General features: G+C 47.5%; 1 protein-coding gene across 1 annotated transcript in view; it reads left to right on the top strand.

The window, feature by feature from the left end:
- RAB40B (RAB40B, member RAS oncogene family) overlaps positions 1-20,185 on the top strand; it is a 213,334-nt gene that overhangs the window by 156,093 nt on the left and 37,056 nt on the right. Inside the window, exon 3 of the mRNA XM_063960993.1 lies at positions 11,310-11,370. Within this exon, the coding sequence (XP_063817063.1) occupies positions 11,310-11,370 (61 nt within the window). The remainder of the gene's footprint in view (positions 1-11,309; positions 11,371-20,185) is intronic.

The following is a 20,185-nucleotide window of genomic DNA, read 5'->3' as shown; positions in this document are numbered from 1 at the left end:
ATCCCATCGCAGGAATCTTGGATATCTAATAAATCAGGCAATGTGTCCTGTATAAATGTAAAGAGCGCTGGCCCTTTAAGAGATTCTTGCAGACCTACAATTCTTAAATTGTTGTAACGGGATCTATCGTCGAGATCGTCAATTTTATTAAGCAATTGGTATCGAGATTTCTGTAAAAGGGCAGACAGTGGGGGAGATGCAAATGTTTGAAAAGTCAGTTGGGACTCTGTTTTTTCCTATCTAATAGACAGGAAAAAACAGACACCCAACCAACTTTTCAAACATTTGAATCTCCACCTATGTCTTTAAATCTGCAACGTCTTGGAAGGTTTCTCCCAGACGCTGCTCATTAGCCAGCACCCTCTTGGAAAGCTGTTTTATTTGTGACTTGATGTTCTGCACAGCCTGTGTAACTTTTGCTGCATGAGACTCCATAATAGGATTAATGGAATCCTGAATTGCTTTTACCATATTAGAGTAAGTGATCAGTCCTTCAGTGTGCTGAGAAGGCTGATGTGCAGGGGAAGCAGAATGTAATGTATGGATTGTGTCAGCGGGACAGTCAGAGGAGTAGGCAGAGTCATGCTCTGCACTTACATGCTGCTGCGGCTGAGGCTGTGTCTGCAGCCTGGCGGCCATATTGGTGTCCCCCCATGCCTTAGAAGTGCGTTGTTTAAGGGGTTTAACCGCTTCTGGCACGACTAGGAAACGCTCCATCTGGAGCTATGAGGGTCCCTTCAGGCAGCTGTGGGGTCCGGGTGTGTTGCTGTGTGCCTTGTGCTGCGTGCGGGCTTTCGGGGGTTGGGGCAGCCACGGAGCTCACACGGCTGCTGCAGCTCTCATCAGCACCGCAACCGAAGTCAGACTTTTGCATTTTTATATACTACAATATAATGAACTAATTACATTATATTAAACTCTTGTTAGAGTGGATAATAAATTGCCTATTGTTAATAGTGTAGTTATTTATTTCTGTTATATTTTACCTTTCTCAGATATTGACTCTGGTCAGAAATCACCTACTGCAAAATAATTTTGTAAACTAATGGCTTTGGCCTCCTATTTGCCCCAGGTGATACCAAGGCTCTCCTACTGCCCCAGGTGATATTGAGGCTCTATCTTTCTGTATTTTGTCCCAGGTAGTAGTGAGGCCCTCCCCTTTGTCCCAGGTAGTAGGGAGGCTCTCCCCTTTGTCCCAGGTGGTAGCGAGGCTCTCCCCTTTGTCCCAGGTGGTAGTGAGGCACTCCCCTTGGTCCCAGGTGGTAGCGAGACTCTCCCCTTGGTCCCAGGTGGTAGGAGGCTCTCCCCTTTGTCCCAGGTGGTAGCGAGGCTCTCCCCTTTTGTCTTCGGTGGTAGCAAGGCTCTCCCCTTTGTCCCAGTTGGTAGCGAGGCTCTCCCCTTTGTCCCAGCTGGTAGGGAGGCTCTCCCCCCTGTCCCATGTAGTAGGAGGATCTCTCCTTTGTCCCAGGTGGTAGCGAGGCTCTCCCCTTTGTCCCAGCTGGTAGGGAGGCTCTCCCCCATGTCCCATGTAGTAGGTGGATCTCTCCTTTGTCCCAGGTGGTAGCGAGGCTCTCCTTTTTGTCCCAGGTGGTAGGGAGGTTCTCCCCCTTGTCCCATGTAGTAGGAGGATCTCTCCTTTGTCCCAGGTCGTAGCGAGGCTCTCCTTTTTGTCCCAGGTGGTAGTGAGGATCTTCTCTTTGGGGGTCATTCCGAGTTCTTTGCTAGCTGCTATTCGTTCGCAGCGCAGCGATTAGGTGAAAACGCGGCACTTCTGCACATGCGTATGCGGCGCAATGCGCACGCGCAACGTACTTTCACAAAAGCCGATGCAGTTTCACACAAAGTCTAGAGACGCTTTTCAGTCGCACTGCTGGCCACAGAGTGATTGACAGGAAGTGGGTGTTTCTGGGTGGTAACTGACCGTTTTCAGGGAGTGTGTGTAAAAAGGCAGGCGTGTCAGATATAAACGCAGGCATGCCTGGGGAGACGCAGGCGTGGCTGGCTGAACGCAGGGCGTGTTCATGACGTCAAAACAGGAACTAAATAGTCTGAAGTGATCGCAAGCTAGGAGTAGGTCTGGAGCTGCTCAGAAACTACACAATCTTTTTTTGCTGCAGCGCTGCGATCCTTTCGTTCGCACTTCTGCTAAGATACACTCCCAGAGGGCGGCGGCTTAGCGTTTGCACAGCTGCTAAAAGCAGCTAGCGCGCGAACAACTCGGAATGAGGGCCATTGTCCCATGTGGTAGGAGACTTTCCCCTTTGTACCAGGTGGTAGGAAGGCTCTCTTTTATCCCATGTGGTTGGGAGGCTCTCCCCTTTGTCCCAGGTGGTTTGGAGGCTCTTCTCTTTGTCCCAGGTGGTAGGGAGGCTCTCTCCTTTGTCCCAGGTGGTAGGGAGGCTCTCCCCTTTGTCCCAGGTGGTAGGGAGGCTCTCCCTTTTGCCCAAGGTAATAGGGAGACTGTCCCTTATGCCCCAGCAGCTAGGGAGGCTCTACTTTCAGGTCTGTGGTTAGCAAACTTCAGTTTCCCTCTTTGGCGATGAAAAAAAAAATTGGAAGAATAATTTTTTTCAGAAGTGTAGAAAAACCTGCATATTTATTTTATTGTCCGTTCCTGCAATATATTTTTAATTTGTCTACCATTCTATTCATCCTGTTCCCTCCCTCTAACTTCACCTCAACAACATAATGACCTGCATTACTGCGAGAACAGAACTGCATAAAAGAAAGCAGAGTGCTGGAAATTGCTTTAGTACCTTTCTGAAGAGTTTAAAATTAGCTGCACAAAACAAGCCGCGTACAGAGTGTTCCTTAGCAATACAAAGATGAGACACACACACACACACCAACCTACGCTACTCCCACGTGCCAAAGCGAAGGGTGAAAAACACATTTCTGCATACAAGGAGATTGCATGAATGCAGGGACACAGCACAGTTGCATGCTGGAAAATAAAACTCTGTATGTATATATGTTAATGGGTGTTTGCATTGTATTAATGTGCAGTATTCCCATTACAAGAAATTATCTTGCTTGTTGTTTGGCCAATAATTGCTTACTATTCAAGTTATGCCCTGTTTTATCTCCCTTGTTGCCAGTTGTAGCCTAATGGCAGTTTCCTTTGGGCTACATGGTGGCATAGTGGTCAGCAATGAGGTCATGGATTTTGTATGTTCTTCCCATGTGTGGTTTGGTCTTCTCTGGAGACACTGGTTTTCTCCCACAGACAAAAACATACAGTATTGGTGGGTTGTTTGGTTTCTGACAAAATAAAAAAAAATTTATCTCTAGTGCAGGCATTCCGAACCTCGGTCCCCAAGGCATACTAACAGTCCAGGTTTTAGTGATATCCATGCTTGAACACAGGTGACTTAATTAGTACCTCAGTTATTGTGATTTAAGCATCGGTGCTGAAGCCTGGATATCACTAAAACCTGCACTGTTTTGGTTGCGCATACACTAGACCAGTGTTTTTCAACCACTGTGCCGTGACACACTAGTGTGCCGTGAGCAGTCTTCAGGTGTGCCGCCATAGAAGCAGGGCCAGGCCCGCCAGTGTTCTACTGAGGCCATGGAACCCTGGAACGATCCATACTGGTGGGTCTAGCAGCTGCAGAGCCAGTTCTAATTTTGGGCTCAGGCAGTGCTGGGCTTTTCTGGCTTTCTCAGATGTGGCGCAGGCCGAGACCTATGGAGAAGCTGCGTCATGACATGCTAGAACACGCAGCTGCACCATGCATCACCATTACATTTGAATAAAAAAATATATGATGTGTCTTGGAAATATTTTAATGTTGTTCAGTGTGCCATGAATTGAAAAAGGTTGAAAATCACTGCACTAGACGACCTGTAACACTGCACTAGACTAGACTAAATGATGATTTCTCGTTAACGATTTCCCTTGAACTCCCCCGGTAGCTCTGGGCAAACAATATACAGGGTGATTCAAAAGTTGCAGCACACCCTTTTGTTTCAAAAACTGTGCAGAAAATTGGAAAACGAAATACTCCAGTAAGTTATGGGTGAGGTGGGCTATCTTTTAGGGTATGTACCGAACATGGGCGCCATCTTGAAATCGGCTATCAGGAATCTAAGTCCGTTTTTTCAAATGGAAAGGTTCAAAAGTTACACTTTTTTTGTTGGAATTACACATTTAATGTGTGGGCGTTGTGCTGCGTTGTAGGCTCTTCACAAAGGATGCCAAAACCATTGTTGAGGTTGTCTCGTCAGAAGCACTTTTTGGACGACCACTCCGTGACTTGTCAGCCACAGTCCCAGTTTCTCTGAATTTGGAAATTAGGCACCTGACAGTGTTATGTGAAATTGGAGGTCTTTATGGGTGCCGGTTGTTAAAATCTGCAGCTATGACATGGAAACTTCGTTCTCCAGACATCAAAATTACCTCAATTCTCTCCTCTTTTGTCAAAGCCATCTTCAATTACCTGCAACAAAAAAATTATTGTAACTTTTGAACCATAACTGCTATTTCAAATCTGTGTACACCAATAAACTTTTCAGCAAAGTCTGATGTTGTTTGAAGTGTTACTCGACCCCCTTTCTATTTGAAAAATCAAGATGTCCAATTTCAAGATGGTGTCCTTGTTTGGTACATACCCTAAAAGATTGCCCACCTCACCCATACCTTACTGGAGTATTCAGTTTTCCCATTCCCTGCACAGTTTTTTAAACAAAAGGGTGTACTTCAACTTTTGAATCACCCTGTAGTACAATACACATGATATATCTTAAGATCTAGGAGTGGCTACATCCAGGAGCATGCTGTCGTTGACAATAGCTTCAGATCAGAAGCTCCGACCAACGACCAGCGGGACACTGAACGATCTGCACTATTATGAACGATTTGTAGTTCCAATCAGTCGGAAATGGCCAAATCGCTCATAATATCGTCTAGTGTATGGGCACCTTCAAGCTGGGTACACACCTAAAGATTTTTCTCTTACATCCTAGAGGATGCTGGGGACTCCATAAGGACCATGGGGTATAGACGGGCTCCGCCGGAGGCATGGGCACTTTAAGACCTTTAATGGGTGTGAACTGGTTCCTCCCTCTATGCCCCTCCTCCAGACTCCAGTTAGATCCTGTGCCCAGAGGAGACTGGTCACACACTAGGGGAGCTCTACCGAGTTTCTCTAGAAAATAGACTTTGTTAGGTTGTTCAGGGAGCACTGCTGGCAACAGACTCCCGGCTTCATGGGACTGAGGGGGAGAGAAGCAGACCCACTTTCATGGACTGATGGGCTCTGCTTCTTAGGCTACTGGACACCATTAGCTCCAGAGGGTCTGAACACTGGTGTCGTCTAGCTGTTCATTCCCGGAGCCGCGCCGCCGTCCTCCTCACAGAGCCGGAAGATAGAAGCCGGGTGAGTATAGGAAGAAAGAAGACTTCACAGGCGGCAGAAGACATCAGAGCTTCAGAAGGTACCGCCTTTGCTCCCGCACACACACGAGGCACTGCAAGGGTGCAGGGCGCAGGGGGGGGGGGGGGGGCGCGCCCTGGGCAGCAAAGATTACCTCATAAAAACGACTGGCAAGCTATATACACTGCATTGCAGGGTATTTAAAATCCCCGCCAGTATAAATATTAGCGGGACCGAAGCCCGTCGCCGAGGGGGCGGGGCTTCGTCCCTCAGCTCTAACCAGCGCCATTTTCTCCACAGCTTGGCTGCAGAGACGCTGCTCCCGGACCCTGCCCTGATATCTACAAGTAAAAGGGTGCAAAACGAGTGGGGGGGGGGGGGGGCACAATATTTGGTGCGGATTTGATATATATATATTATATATAAAACGCGCTATACAGGTCTGGGGTATTGTTATATTTCAGACTGTGGCGGCGTTGGGTGTGAGCTGGCAAACTTCCTCTCTGTCTCTCCAAAGGACCTCCTTGTGGGTCTGTCCCCTATAATTCAGTGTGTGTGGGGGTGTCAGTACGTGTGTGTCGACATGTCTGAGGTGGAAGGCTATTCGAGGGAGGAAGAGGAGCAAAATGTGATAGTGACTGCGTCGGCACCGCCGACTGCTGATTGGGTAGACATGTGGAATGTTTTGAATGCAAGTGTGGCTTTATTGCATAAAATATTGGACAAAGCTGAGTCTCAGAACCAAGCATGGAGTCAATCCATGGATATTGCTGTGTCTCAGAACCCATCAGGGTCACAGAAACGTCCCTTTACCCAGATAGCAGACACTGATACCGACACGGATTCCGACTCCAGTGTCGATTAGAGTATTCAGTACATGATTGTGGCAATAAAAGATGTACTACATATCACAGAGGACCCTTCTGTCCCTGACACAAGAGTCTGTATGTTTAAAGAGAAGAAACGTGAGGTAACGTTTCCCCCATCTCATGAACTGAACGCTCTATTTGAATAGGCTTGGGAAACTCCAGACAAGAGGCTGCAGGTTCCCAAGAGAATTATTATGGCGTATCCTTTCCCCTCACAGGACAGGTTACGGTGGGAATCCTCTCCCTCGGTGGATAAAGCCTTGACGCGGTTATCCAAAAAAGTGGCCCTACCGTCCCCGGACACGGCGACACTAAAGGATCCTGCGGACCGCAAGCAGGAAACCACTTTAAAATCAATTTATGCGACTACGGGAGCCCTTCTCAGACCGGCAGTTGCGTCGGCATGGGTGAGTAGCGCTATTGCAGCTTGGGCAGATAACTTGTCATCTGACATGGACACCCTCGACGGGGATACTGTTCTGTTAACTTTGGGTCACATAAAAGACGCAGCGTTATACCTAAGGGAGGCTGCGAGAGATATTGGCCTTTTGGGATCAAGGGCCAATGCAATGGCAATTTCAGCTAGGAGGTCGCTGTGGACCCGTCAATGGACTGGTGATGCTGACTCCAAGAGACTTATGAAGGCTCTGCCTTACAAAGGTGAAGTGTTGTTTGGGGATGGCCTCGCGGACCTGGTTTCCACAGCTACCGCGGGTAAGTCTTCTTTTTGCCTTTTGTTCCCCCACAGCAAAAGAAAACGCCTCAGTACCAGATGCAGTCCTTTCGGTCTCATAAATTCAGAAAGGGGAGTGGATCGTCTTTCCTCGCCACAGGTAGAGGAAGAGGGAAAAGAACACCAGCTACGGCTAGTTCCCAGGAGCAAAAGTCCTCTCCGGCTTCTGCCAAATCCCCCGCATGACGCACCGATGGGGGCACGTCTTCGGCTCTTCAGCCAGGTCTGGGTTCAGTCGGACCTGCATCCTTGGGTGCTAGGAATTGTGACCCAATGGTACAAACTGGGGTTCGAAGACGTGCCTCCACACCGATTTTTCAAATCGGCCTTACCAGCTTCTCTCCCAGAGAGAGCAATAGTTGCAGCGGCAATACAAAAGGTGTGTCAACAGCAAATGATTATCATGGTTCCCCGGTTACAACAGGGGAAGGGGTTTTATTCAACTCTATTCGTGGTTTCGAAGCCGGACGGCTCGGTCAGACCGATTCTAAACCTAAAATCCCTAAACCTGTATTTGAGGAGATTCAAATTCAAGATGGAATCTCTCCGAGCGGTATCTCCAGTCTGGACGGGGGGAAGTTTATGGTCTCACTGGACATAAAGGATGCATACCTTCATGTCCCCATATACCCTCCTCATCAGGCATTCCTGAGATTTGCTGTGCAGGATTGTCATTACCAATTTCAGGCGTTGCCGTTTGGGCTTTCCACGGCCCCGAGAATTTTCAACAAGGTAATGGCAGAAATGATGGTGCTCCTGCGCAAGCAGGGTGTCACAATTATCCCGTACTTGGACGATCTCCTGATAAAAGCGAGATCAAGAGAACAATTACTGAAAAATGTGGAGCTCTCTCTGAAGGTGCTACGACAACACGGCTGGCTTCTAAATTTGCAAAAGTCGCAGTTGGTTCCGACAACTCGGCTGTCGTTCTTGGGCATGATTTTGGATACAGAAAGACAGAGGGTTTTTCTTCCAGTGGAAAAAGCTCAGGAAATCCAGAACATGGTCAAGGCTCTGCTAAAACCAAAAAGAGTATCGATTCATCAATGCACTCGAGTGTTGGGAAAGATGGCGGCGGCCGTTTGGCAGGTTTCATGCAAGAGCTTTTCAGTGGGACCTACTGAACAAGTGGTCAGGGTCCCATCTCCAAATGCATTGGTTGATATGTCTGTCCCCCAGGTCCAGGATCTCTCTCCTGTGGTGGCTCCAGGGGGCTCACCTTCTAGAGGGTCGCAGGTTCGGAATTCAGGATTGGGTTCTCGTGACCACGGACGCGAGCCTCCGAGGATGGGGAGCGGTCACACAGGGAATAAACTTTCAGGGAATATGGTCAAGCCAGGAGGCTTGTCTGCACATAAATGTGCTGGAATTAAGGGCCATATACAACGGCCTGAGGTAGGCGGAGCACCTTCTTCGCAACCTACCGGTTCTGATCCAGTCAGACAACGTCACAGCCGTGGCGCATGTAAACCGACAAGGCGGAACAAGGAGCAGAGCAGCAATGGCAGAGGCCACCAGGATTCCTCGCTGGGCGGAAAATCACGTGAGCGCCCTGTCAGCAGTATTCATTCCGGGAGTGGACAACTGGGAAGCAGACTTCCTCAGCAGACATGATCTCCATCCAGGAGAGTGGGGACTTCATCAAGAGGTCTTTGCAGAAGTGACAAGTTGCTGGGGACTCCCTCAAATAGATATGATGGCGTCACGCCTCAACAAGAAGCTTCGGACGTATTGTTCAAGGTCAAGGGACCCTCAGGCGATAGCGGTGAACGTGCTGGTAACACCATGGGTGTATCAGGCGGTGTATGTGTTCCCTCCGCTTCCACTCAACTCAAAAATATTGAGAATCATAAGAAGAACAAAAGTTCAGACGATACTCATTGTTCTAGATTGGCCTCGAAGGGCCTGGTATCCAGATCTTCAGGAAATGCTCACGGAAGATCCTTGGCCTCTTCCTCTCAGAGAGGACCTGTTACAACAGGGGCCGTGTGTGTTCCAGGACTTACCGTGATTACGTTTGACGGCATGGCAGTTGAACACCAGATCCTAGCTAGGAAAGGTATTCCAGGGGAAGTCATCCCTAATCTACTTAAAGATAGGAAGGAGGTAACGGCGAAGCACTATCACCATATCTGGAGGAAGTATGTGTCTTGGTGTGAATCCAAGAATGCTCCTACGGAGGATTTCCAGCTGGGTCGTTTTCTCCATTTTCTACAGACAGGAGTGGATATGGGCCTGAAGTTAGGCTCCATTAAGGTGCAGATTTCGGCCTTATCAATATTCTTTCAGAAAGGAATTGGCTTCTCTTCCAGAAGTGCAGACTTTTGTGAAGGGAGTGCTACACATCCAACCTCCTTTTGTGCCCCCAGTGGCACCGTGGGACCTTAACGTGGTGTTACAGTTCCTTAAATCACATTGGTTTGAACCTCTTCAAACTGTTGACTTGAAATTTCTCACTTGGAAAGTGGTCATGTTATTGGCCTTGGCTTCGGCAAGGCGGGTGTCAGAATTGGCGGCTTTGTCTCACAAGAGCCCCTATCTGATTTTCCATGTAGATAGAGCGGAATTGAGAACTCGTCCTCAATTTCTACCCAAGGTGGTTTCGTCATTTCACATGAACCAACCTATTGTGGTGCCGGTGGCTACGGATATCTTGAAGGATTCCAAGTCCCTTGATGTGGTCAGGGCTTTAAAAATCTATGTAGCCAGAACGGCTCGTATTAGGAAAACAGAGGCACTGTTTGTCCTGTATGCGGCCAACAAGATTGGCGCGCCTGCTTCCAAGCAGACTATTGCACACTGGATCTGTAACATGATTCAGCAGGCTCATTCTACGGCTGGATTGCCGTTACCAAAATCGGTAAAGGCCCATTCCACTAGGAAGGTGGGTTCTTCTTGGGCGGCTGGCCGTGGTGTCTCGGCGTTACAGCTTTGCCGAGTGGCTACTTGGTCGGGTTCAAACACTTTTGCAAAATTCTATAAGTTTGATACCCTGGCTGATGAGGACCTCATGTTTGCTCCATCGGTGCTGCAGAGTCATCCGCACTATCCCGCCCGGTCTGGAGCTTTGGTATAAACCCCATGGTCCTTACGGAGTCCCCAGCATCCTCTAGGACGTAAGAGAAAATAAGATTTTAAACCTACCGGTAAATCTTTTTCTCCTAGTCCGTAGAGGATGCTGGGCGCCCGTCCCAGTGCGGACTGAAATCTGCAATAATTGTACATAGTTATTGATAATATTACACACAGGTTGTGTTGCTGTTGAAATCAGGCTGTTGCTGTTTTCTGTTGCTGTTCATACTGTTACTGGTTTACTTATATACCATGTTGTACGGTGTGTTTGTGGTGTGAGCTGGTATGTGTCTCACCCTTGATTAACAAAATCCTTTTCCTCGAAATGTCCGTCTCCTCTGGGCACAGTTCCTATAACTGGAGTCTGGAGGAGGGGCATAGAGGGAGGAGCCAGTTCACGCCCATTAAAGGTCTTAAAGTGCCCATGTCTCCGGCGGAGCCCGTCTATACCCCATGGTCCTTACGGAGTCTCCAGCATCCTCTACGGACTAGGAGAAAAAGATTTACCAGTAGGTTTAAAATCTTATTATCTGTCCAATCTGTTTGGTGGGAACAAAAATCTGCTAATATATGGGAGAATATGACAATCAACGATAGGCTCACAAGCTCTTGAAAACAGATGACGGTCATTCAGACAAATTGGTTAAATCCGACCAGATAGATTGGACAGATAAATGTTTAGGTGTGTACCCAACCTTAGTGTGCCTTGAGGACCGTTGTTGGAAATGCCTGCTCTAGTGTGTTTATGTGTGTATATGTTATTAGTAACAATAGACTGTAAGCTTCTTTGGGGCAAGGACTGATGTGAGTGACTAAATATTCTTTGTAAAGCATTGAGTAATATGTATGTGCTTTATAAGTAACTTAATAAATAATGTCAGTAGTGTTTGTGCAAAAGATCATGAGGAGACAGACTGATCAGTTTTCCTGGTATTTTTTTTTCTGGATCATCTTCCTCCCAACATACACACACTGTAACTTTATGTTGTCTATATTTTCCCTGTTTTCCTTTTGTTTTAGTTTATCTTTTTTATTTCTATTTCAGTTTTATGGAAATTGGATGTAATGAAGTCACATTTCTGGTTTCTGTACATGAAGCATTTTAAATGTACTGATTTAAACCATGTTAGCTCCCTGTCCTGTAAAGGCCACATGTAATATGAATTACTACTAGAGAGGAGAATTGTGTTTAATGCGTTATAACCAAACGTCCATCAATAAACTCTTAGTGGTCTGTTTTTGTTTCTATTTTTACAGGGATCGACTACAAGACCACAACCATATTGCTGGATGGCCGGCGGATAAAATTACAGCTCTGGTGAGTATGTGGAATGTTGTGGGATTTTATTTATATTTTACTAAGTCTGTTTTAATCGATTTTGCTTTTTCTTGTGATAATGCTCATCAAAATAACACTGGTACCAATGCAAATTGTGAATTTACAAAGAATCATTTTTTCAAAATCGCACCTCAATACACTTGATTTTAGCAAGCGTATTTGGTGCCTAGCCTGCACGGATCTCACTGATCTGTGCAGGCAATGCACCAAACATGCTTGCTTTTGTATTTTAAGTGTTAAACAGGTTGTTGTTGTTGTTGTTGTTGTTGTTGTTGTTGTTGTTGTTTTAATCGTTATCCAAAAGGAAAACCAACATCGTGCTCTGTGAGACAGTCCTGGTTCAAGAAATACAGGGGGAGAGGCTGCAGTCTGCACCACTGCAGTCCATCTAGCCCATGCGCAGTGGTGCAGACTGCGCAGGCACGCATCCTGCCAACATATCCTTCCATCTGCCAGTTGCACCCCATGCTGGGGGAGGCTCAGATCGTGCAGTGAGAGGTCAGAGTCACAGATTCAAGACTAACATCAAAATGTGAATAGAGAAAGGGAGATGGGAGGAATAGACAGAGAGAGATGGAAAGATGAGGGGAAGACAGAGGAAAGAAACATGCACTATAACTAGGGGATCCGGTCTCTAGGTCGACAGTAACTAGGTTGACACTATCTAGGTCGACCACTATTGGTCGACAGTAACTAGGTCGACAGGGTCTCTAGGTCAACATGTTCTAGGTCGACAGGTCAAAAGGTTGACATGAGTTTTTCACGATTTTATTTTATTTTTTTGAACCTTGTCATACTTAACGATCCATGCGGACTAATTGGGGTTCCTGGTCATTCTACTAAGAAAACGACACAACAAAAACATAAAAAACTCATGTCGACCTTTTGACCTGTCGACCTAGAGACCCTGTCGACCAATAGTGGTCGCCCTAGACACTGTCGACTTAGTTACTATCTACCTTCCATACCACACCCATAACTGGTGCCCCGGTGAATGAGGGTTGGATCAAAGATACCTGTTGAGTACTAAAACCAGAGAATAATAATAGTTAGCGAGAAATTTATCCAGTATACAAAAGTAACAGGATCTGTGCTGTGCAGAATGTCCATATTGAATAGCAGACAAATGTTTACAATTTCGGACTGTTCCTGCAAATTTGGATTACTTGCCAGATATTCTTTCAAACCTCTGAAGGTTGCAAATTACTAAGAGACCTTGGTTCTCATTTATCTATATGGTAACAATACTACATGAGCTAAATTCCAAATGTAAATTCCAGCAATTATATTGCAGTCAACCCGGCAGTGAAGGGGTTAGTTATTAGTTGTAACCAATAGCTTACGCTTGAAGGGAGAAACAACTGCATTGAATTAAAACTAGTGACTTTCAGTGCAAAATGCTCTTTGCGGTCTATAATTAGACTGGTAAGCGTGTAATTACCGAGCCTTCAGTAGCTTCTGAATCTTGTGCTCCTCACGCATAAAATTGCTCATAAAGTGCTGGTATAAATTACTGCTCTGGAAGAAAGTATTTTACCAACCTCAATCTAAAAGATCTAAACAGCAAATTCAATGTAATGGTAAAGTCAGTGAGGATCACATTCCCTCATATGCTTTTACTAACTCATGGGAACCTTTACAAATACATTATATGAATGTATAATAATTATTACTTACCATACATGTCAGACGGTCCAAATATAATGCATATGAAGTTGCTACGTTCACACTTAATAACGTTTTCCAGGCTCCCCACTTCATACATTTTGTTACTGTCATTCCTCACAAAAGCACAACATTTAGGGGCTAGTCACTAGTGTACAGTTGGATAAAATGTGCCTGCAAATAAGATGCAGTTTGCAATGCGTACCCCTCTGCACCCCTTTACTGTAAGTGACAGTGTAAAATACAAGTAAACCAGGTGCAAATACTAATTAAAAGTATTAATTAAGTTAATTTCTCTTACGTCCTAGGGGATACTGGGAATCCATTTAGTACCATGGGGTATATACGGGTCCACTAGGAGCCTTGGGCACGTTAAGAATTTGACAGTGTGCGCTGGCTCCTCTCTCTAAGCCCCTCCCTCTATGCCCCTCCTACCAGACTTGGTTTAGAAAATGTGCCCGGAGGAGCCAGTCAGGCTTATGGAAGCTTCTGAAGAGTTTTCTGCATTTATTTTAGATATTTGTTATTTTCAGGCAGGACTGGATGGAACCAGCCTGCCTGCTTCGTGGGACTTGGGGGGGAGAACGGCCCAACCTCTTGAAGGCGTTCTCCGCTGACAGGACACTAGCTCCTGAGGGAACTATTCCCAAGCCCCACCACAGTGAGCGTACATTCCCGCAGCACACCACTACCCCTAACAGAGCCAGAAGAAAGAAGAGTGGGGAGTACTAAGCTGGCGTCCTGATTAGCGGTTTGCCAGCCATTATGGCGGCACAAGAGTACGGAGACGCACGGCTTCTTCATGGTGCGGTTGGGTCTCCAGATTCAGTACACAGTGCAGATGCACAGCTTCTGAGGGGGCGAACTGAATCTAAGTACACTCTCCGTGTACACAGTACCCAGACTGGCATCACAGACTTAAAAGGGGGCTCACTCCATTTTAAGCACTAAAATTACCTCAGCAGGTATAAATAAATAGCGGGAAGACCGCTAGCCATTGCAGGGGCGGGGCTTCACTATGAGTGGAACCAGCAGCTCACAGGCACCATTTTCCCTCTGCAGTGGACACAGACGCTGACAGGGACGCGCAGCTCCTCCGGAGAGACTACAGATTACCTTAGCGGTACCAGGGGGTCATAGCAGAGGGGGTGGGCGATCATTAGTGTACTAAGTCCCCAATCTGGGAACTTGGTCTGCGACCCCGCTAAGCTTGGCATTAGCGGTAAGGGAGCTGTGTGCTGGCTCCATACTTTCTTTGTGTCTCCCTGGAAGGGCTCTTTGTGGGTTAATTGTTCATTTTAACCTTTTTGTGTGTGTGTGTGTGTGTGTGTGTGTGTGTGTGTGTGTGTGTGTGTGTGTGTTGTCACTGTCACAGTATGTCAGGCAAAGAATGTGATTCATGTAAGGCACAGTGTTCCTCTTCTCCAGGGGGTTCATTACTGTGTACTCAGTGCAGTCTACCTTCCCAGGGTAGCGGGGCAGAGCCAGCATGGCTGTACTCCATAAGGGGAATGATTTCCAATATTTTTACAAAATTGTCCCGCAATGAGAAAGAGACGCAATTCTTAAGACAATCTATGACTGAGCTTGTGAAAAGAGACTCTGTACCCAAACCAGTGTCTCAGTCCCCTGCCATTTGTTCACAAAAACGTACTTTATACCATATCCTGCAATCTGACTCTGAGTATGAGGGGTCAGACATGGAGGAGGAGGAAGTGGACTCAGAGGTGGGGGAGGGTACTCTGTCACAGGGAATAGAAGCTCTCATAGAGGCTATAAGAGAAGTTCTGCTTATCCCTGATAAGGTGACAGAGGACAGTGAGGAATCTTATTTTAATATAAAAAATAAATCCTCAGCCACTTTTCCGGACTCAAAGGAACTAAATACAGGTACACCACCGATTTTCTGGCATCCTCGGTTCCAGTGCCGTGCCGGATTATCGATTTTGCCGGATTAACGGTGGAAACTAATTTTGCACCTTCAGAACATTTCTAAAGTGATAAATAGTAAAATATATGCTACAGTATAATATTAATTAATGAATAAACACAGTAGTGTATGCAAAACTGTTTATAAGCAAAACAGGTATCAGGTACTTGCTGTGACCTTGGACGCCATAACAGCCCCACTGATGCTTGCTGTGTCACCTGCAGTGCCCTCAGAAGCTGTACTCACTGACACTTGTGCGTGCTGTGTCTTCGCCCATGTGCGGTACTTGCTGTGACCTTGGACGCCATAACAGCCCCACTGATGCTTGCTGTGTCACCTGCAGTGTCCGTGGAAGCTGTACCCACTGACACTTGCACGTATTGCGTGTTACGCCCATGCGCAGAAAATGTTCTGGATTAAAGGATGTCCCTAACCCCCTTTAATCCGGACAAATCAAAATTGTCCGGATTAAAAGAGGTTCCGGATCATCGGTTGCCGGAAAATCGGTGGTGTACCTGTACCCTGTTTGAACAACCGTGGGTTAACCCTGATAGTAAATTTCAAATCCCTAAAAGGTTGCTATCATCTTTTATTTCTCTGAAGTCCTAGTGGATGCTGGGAACTCCGTAAGGACCATGGGGAATAGCGGCTCCGCAGGAGTCTGGGCACAACTAAAAGAAAGCTTTTAGACTACCTGGTGTGCACTGGCTCCTCCCACTATGACCCTCCTCCAAGCCTCAGTTAGAATTTTGTGCCCGGTCGAGCTGGATGCACACTAGGGGCTCTCCTGAGCTCTTAGAAAGAAAGTATAATTTAGGTTTTTTATTTTACAGTGAGACCTGCTGGCAACAGGCTCACTGCAACGAGGGACTAAGGGGAGAAGAAGCGAACCTACCTGCTTGCAGCTAGCTTGGGCTTCTTAGGCTACTGGACACCATTAGCTCCAGAGGGATCGACCGCATGGAACTGGCCTTGGTGTTCGGTTCCGGAGCCGCGCCGCCGTCCCCCTTACAGAGCCAGAAGCAAGAAGAAGTCCGGAAAATCGGCGTCATGAAGACTTCTGTCTTCACCAAGGTTGCGCACAACACTGCAGCTGTGCGCCATTGCTCCTCATACACACTTCACACTCCGGTCACTGAGGGTGCAGGGCGCTGGGGGGGGGGCGCCCTGAGCAGCAATAAAAACACCTTGGCTGGCAAAACAATCACAATATATAGCCCCAGAGGCTATATATGTGATAATTACCCCTGCCAGAATCCTTAAAAAAGCGGGAGAAAAGTCCGCGAAAAAGGGGCGGAGCTATCTCCCTCAGCACACTGGCGCCATTTCTCCCTCACAGTTCCGCTGGAAGGAAGCTCCCTGGCTCTCCCCTGCAGTCTACACTACAGAAAAGGGTAAAAAAGAGAGGGGGGGCACTAAATTTAGGCGCAGTAAATATTATAGCCGCTATAGGGGACATAATTCAGTTAGTCCCTGCATTATATAGCGCTCTGGTGTGTGCTGGCATACTCTCTCTCTGTCTCCCCCAAGGGCTTCTGTGGGGTCCTGTCCTCTGTTAGAGCATTCCCGGTGTGTGTGCGGTGTGTCGGTACGGCTGTGTCGACATGTTTGATGAGGAAAATTATGTGGAGGCGGAGCAGATGCCTATAGAAGTGATGTCACCCCCTGCGGGGCAGACACCTGAGTGGATGGTTTTATGGAAGGAATTACGTGCAAGTGTCGACTCCTTACACAAAAAATTTGACGACATGCCAAATGCGGGACAGCCGGCTTCTCAGCTCGTGCCTGCCCAGGTGTCTCAAATGCCATCAGGGGCTCTAAAACGCCCGCTACCTCAGATGGCAGACGCAGATGTCGACACGGATACTGATACCAGTGTCGACGACGATGAGTCAAATCTAATGTCCACTAGGGCCATTCGTTGCATGATTGAGGCAATGAAGGAGGTATTACACATTTCGGATATAAACCCAAGTACCACTAAAAAGGGTATTATGTTTGGGCAGAAAAAACTACCCGTAGTTTTTCCCCAATCTGAAGAATTAAATGAAGTGTGTGAAGAAGCGTGGGCTTTCCCCGATAAAAGATTGGTAATCCCTAAAAAATTACTAATGGCGTTCCCTTTCCAGCCAGAGGATAGGGCACGTTGGGAAACACCTCCTAGGGTGGATAAAGCGCTCACACGTTTGTCTAAAAAGGTGGCACTTCCGTCTCCGGATACGGCCGCCCTAAAGGAGCCTGCGGATAGAAAGCAGGAGGCGATCCTGAAGTCTGTATATACACACTCAGGCATTATACTTAGACCAGCTATTGCATCAGCATGGATGTGCAGTGCTGCCGCTGCATGGTCAGATTCCCTGTCAGAAAATATTGACACCCTAGACAGGGACACTATTCTCCTAACCATAGAGCATATAAAAGACTCAGTCTTATACATGAGAGATGCACAGAGGGAGATCTGCCGGCTGGCATCTAAAATAAGTGCATTGTCCATTTCTGCTAGGAGAGGCTTATGGACTCGGCAGTGGACAGGGGATGCAGATTCCAAAAGGCACATGGTATCCCTGGACATCAAGGATGCTTACCTGCATGTCCCCATTTATCATCCTCACCAGGAGTACCTCAGATTTGTGGTACAAAATTGCCATTACCAATTCCAGACGCTGCCGTTTGGACTGTCCACGGCACCGAGGGTGTTTACCAAGGTAATGGCGGAAATGATGATACTCCTTCGAAAAAAGGGAGTTTTAATTATCCCGTACTTGGACGATCTCCTAATAAAGGCGAGATCCAGGGAACAGTTGTTGGTAGGAGTAGCACTATCTCAGGAGGTGCTACACCAGCACGGTTGGATTCTGAATATTCCAAAGTCACAGCTGGTTCCGACGACACGTCTACTGTTCCTGGGAATAATTTTGGACACAGTCTAGAAAAAAGTGTTTCTCCCGGAGGAGAAAGCCCAGGAGCTGTCATCTCTAGTCAGAGACCTCCTGAAACCAAAACAGGTGTCGGTGCATCACTGCACGCGAGTCCTGGGAAAGATGGTGGCTTCTTACGAAGCAATTCCTTTCGGCAGGTTCCATGCCAGAATCTTTCAGTGGGACCTGTTGGACCAATGGTCCGGATCGCATCTTCAGATGCATCGGCTAATAACCCTGTCTCCAAGAACCAGGGTGTCTCTGTTGTGGTGGCTGCAGAGTGCTCATCTCCTAGAGGGCCGCAGATTCGGCATACAGGACTGGGTCCTGGTGACCACGGATGCCAGCCTTCGAGGCTGGGGGGCAGTCACACAGGGAAGAAACTTCCAAGGACTATGGTCGAGTCAGGAGACTTCCTTGCACATAAATATTCTAGAACTAAGGGCCATTTACAATGCCCTAAGTCAGGCAAAACCCCTGCTTCTACACCAGCCGGTACTGATCCAGTCAGACAACATCACGGCGGTCGCCCATGTAAACCGACAGGGCGGCACAAGAAGCAGGACGGCAATGGCAGAAGCCACAAGGATTCTCCGATGGGCGGAAAATCACGTGCTAGCACTGTCAGCAGTGTTCATTCCGGGAGTGGACAACTGGGAAGCAGACTTCCTCAGCAGGCACGACCTCCACCCGGGAGAGTGGGGACTTCATCCAGAAGTCTTCACACTGATTGTAAATCGTTGGGAACGGCCACAGGTGGACATGATGGCATCCCGCCTAAACAAAAAACTGGAGAGATATTGCGCCAGGTCAAGGGACCCTCAGGCGATAGCGGTGGACGCTCTAGTGACACCGTGGGTGTACCAGTCAGTTTATGTGTTCCCTCCTCTGCCTCTCATACCAAAGGTACTGAGAATAATAAGAAAACGAGGAGTAAGGACAATACTCGTGGTTCCGGATTGGCCAAGAAGAGCTTGGTACCCGGAACTTCAAGAGATGATCTCAGAGGAACCATGGCCTCTGCCGCTCAGACAGGACCTGCTGCAGCAGGGGCCCTGTCTGTTCCAAGACTTACCGCGGCTGCATTTGACGGCATGGCGGTTGAACGCCGGATCCTAAAGGAAAAGGGCATTCCGGAGGATGTCATTCCTACGCTGATTAAAGCCAGGAAAGATGTAACGGTAAAACATTATCACCGCATATGGCGGAAATATGTTGCTTGGTGTGAGGCCAATAAGGCCCCAACAGAGGAATTTCAGCTTGGTCGATTTCTGCACTTCCTACAGGCAGGAGTGACTATGGGCCTAAAATTAGGCTCCATTAAGGTACAGATATCGGCTCTGTCGATTTTTTTCCAAAAAGAACTAGCTTCACTACCTGAAGTTCAGACATTTGTAAAAGCAGTGCTGCATATTCAGCCCCCCTTTGTGCCTCCAGTGGCACCCTGGGATCTCAACGTGGTGTTGAATTTCCTAAAATCACATTGGTTTGAGCCACTAAAGACCGTGGATCTAAAATATCTCACGTGGAAAGTGGTCATGTTATTGGCCTTGGCTTCGGCCAGGCGTGTATCAGAATTGGCGGCTTTGTCATATAAAAGTCCTTATCTGATTTTCCATATGGATAGGGCAGAATTGAGGACTCGTCCCCAGTTTCTCCCTAAGGTGGTATCTGCTTTTCACTTGAACCAACCTATTGTAGTGCCTGCGGCTACTAGCGACTTGGAGGATTCCAAGTTACTGGACGTAGTCAGGGCCTTGAAAATTTATGTTTCCAGGATGGCTGGAGTCAGGAAAACTGACTCGCTATATATCCTGTATGCACCCAACAAATTGGGTGCTCCTGCTTCTAAGCAGGCTATTGCTCGCTGGATTTGTAGCACAATTCAGCTGGCGCATTCTGCGGCTGGACTGCCGCATCCTAAATCAGTAAAAGCCCATTCTACAAGGAAGGTGGGCTCATCTTGGGCGGCTGCCCGAGGGGTCTCGGCTTTACAACTTTGCCGAGCTGCTACTTGGTCAGGGGGAAACACGTTTGCAAAATTCTACAAATTTGATACCCTGGCTGAGGAGGACCTTGAGTTCTCTCATTCGGTGCTGCAGAGTCATCCGCACTCTCACGCCCGTTTGGTAGCTTTGGTATGATCCCCATGGTCCTTACGGAGTTCCCAGCATCCACTAGGACGTCAGAGAAAATAAGAATTTACTCACCGGTAATTCTATTTCTCGTAGTCCGTAGTGGATGCTGGGCGCCCGTCCCAAGTGCGGATTGTCTGCAATTC

The sequence above is a fragment of the Pseudophryne corroboree genome, chromosome 3 (genome assembly GCF_028390025.1).
Source record: "Pseudophryne corroboree isolate aPseCor3 chromosome 3, aPseCor3.hap2, whole genome shotgun sequence".
Classification (NCBI taxonomy): domain Eukaryota; kingdom Metazoa; phylum Chordata; class Amphibia; order Anura; family Myobatrachidae; genus Pseudophryne; species Pseudophryne corroboree.
The sequence above is the reverse complement of the archived record's forward strand: the minus strand, read 5'-3'. Positions and strand labels throughout refer to the sequence as shown.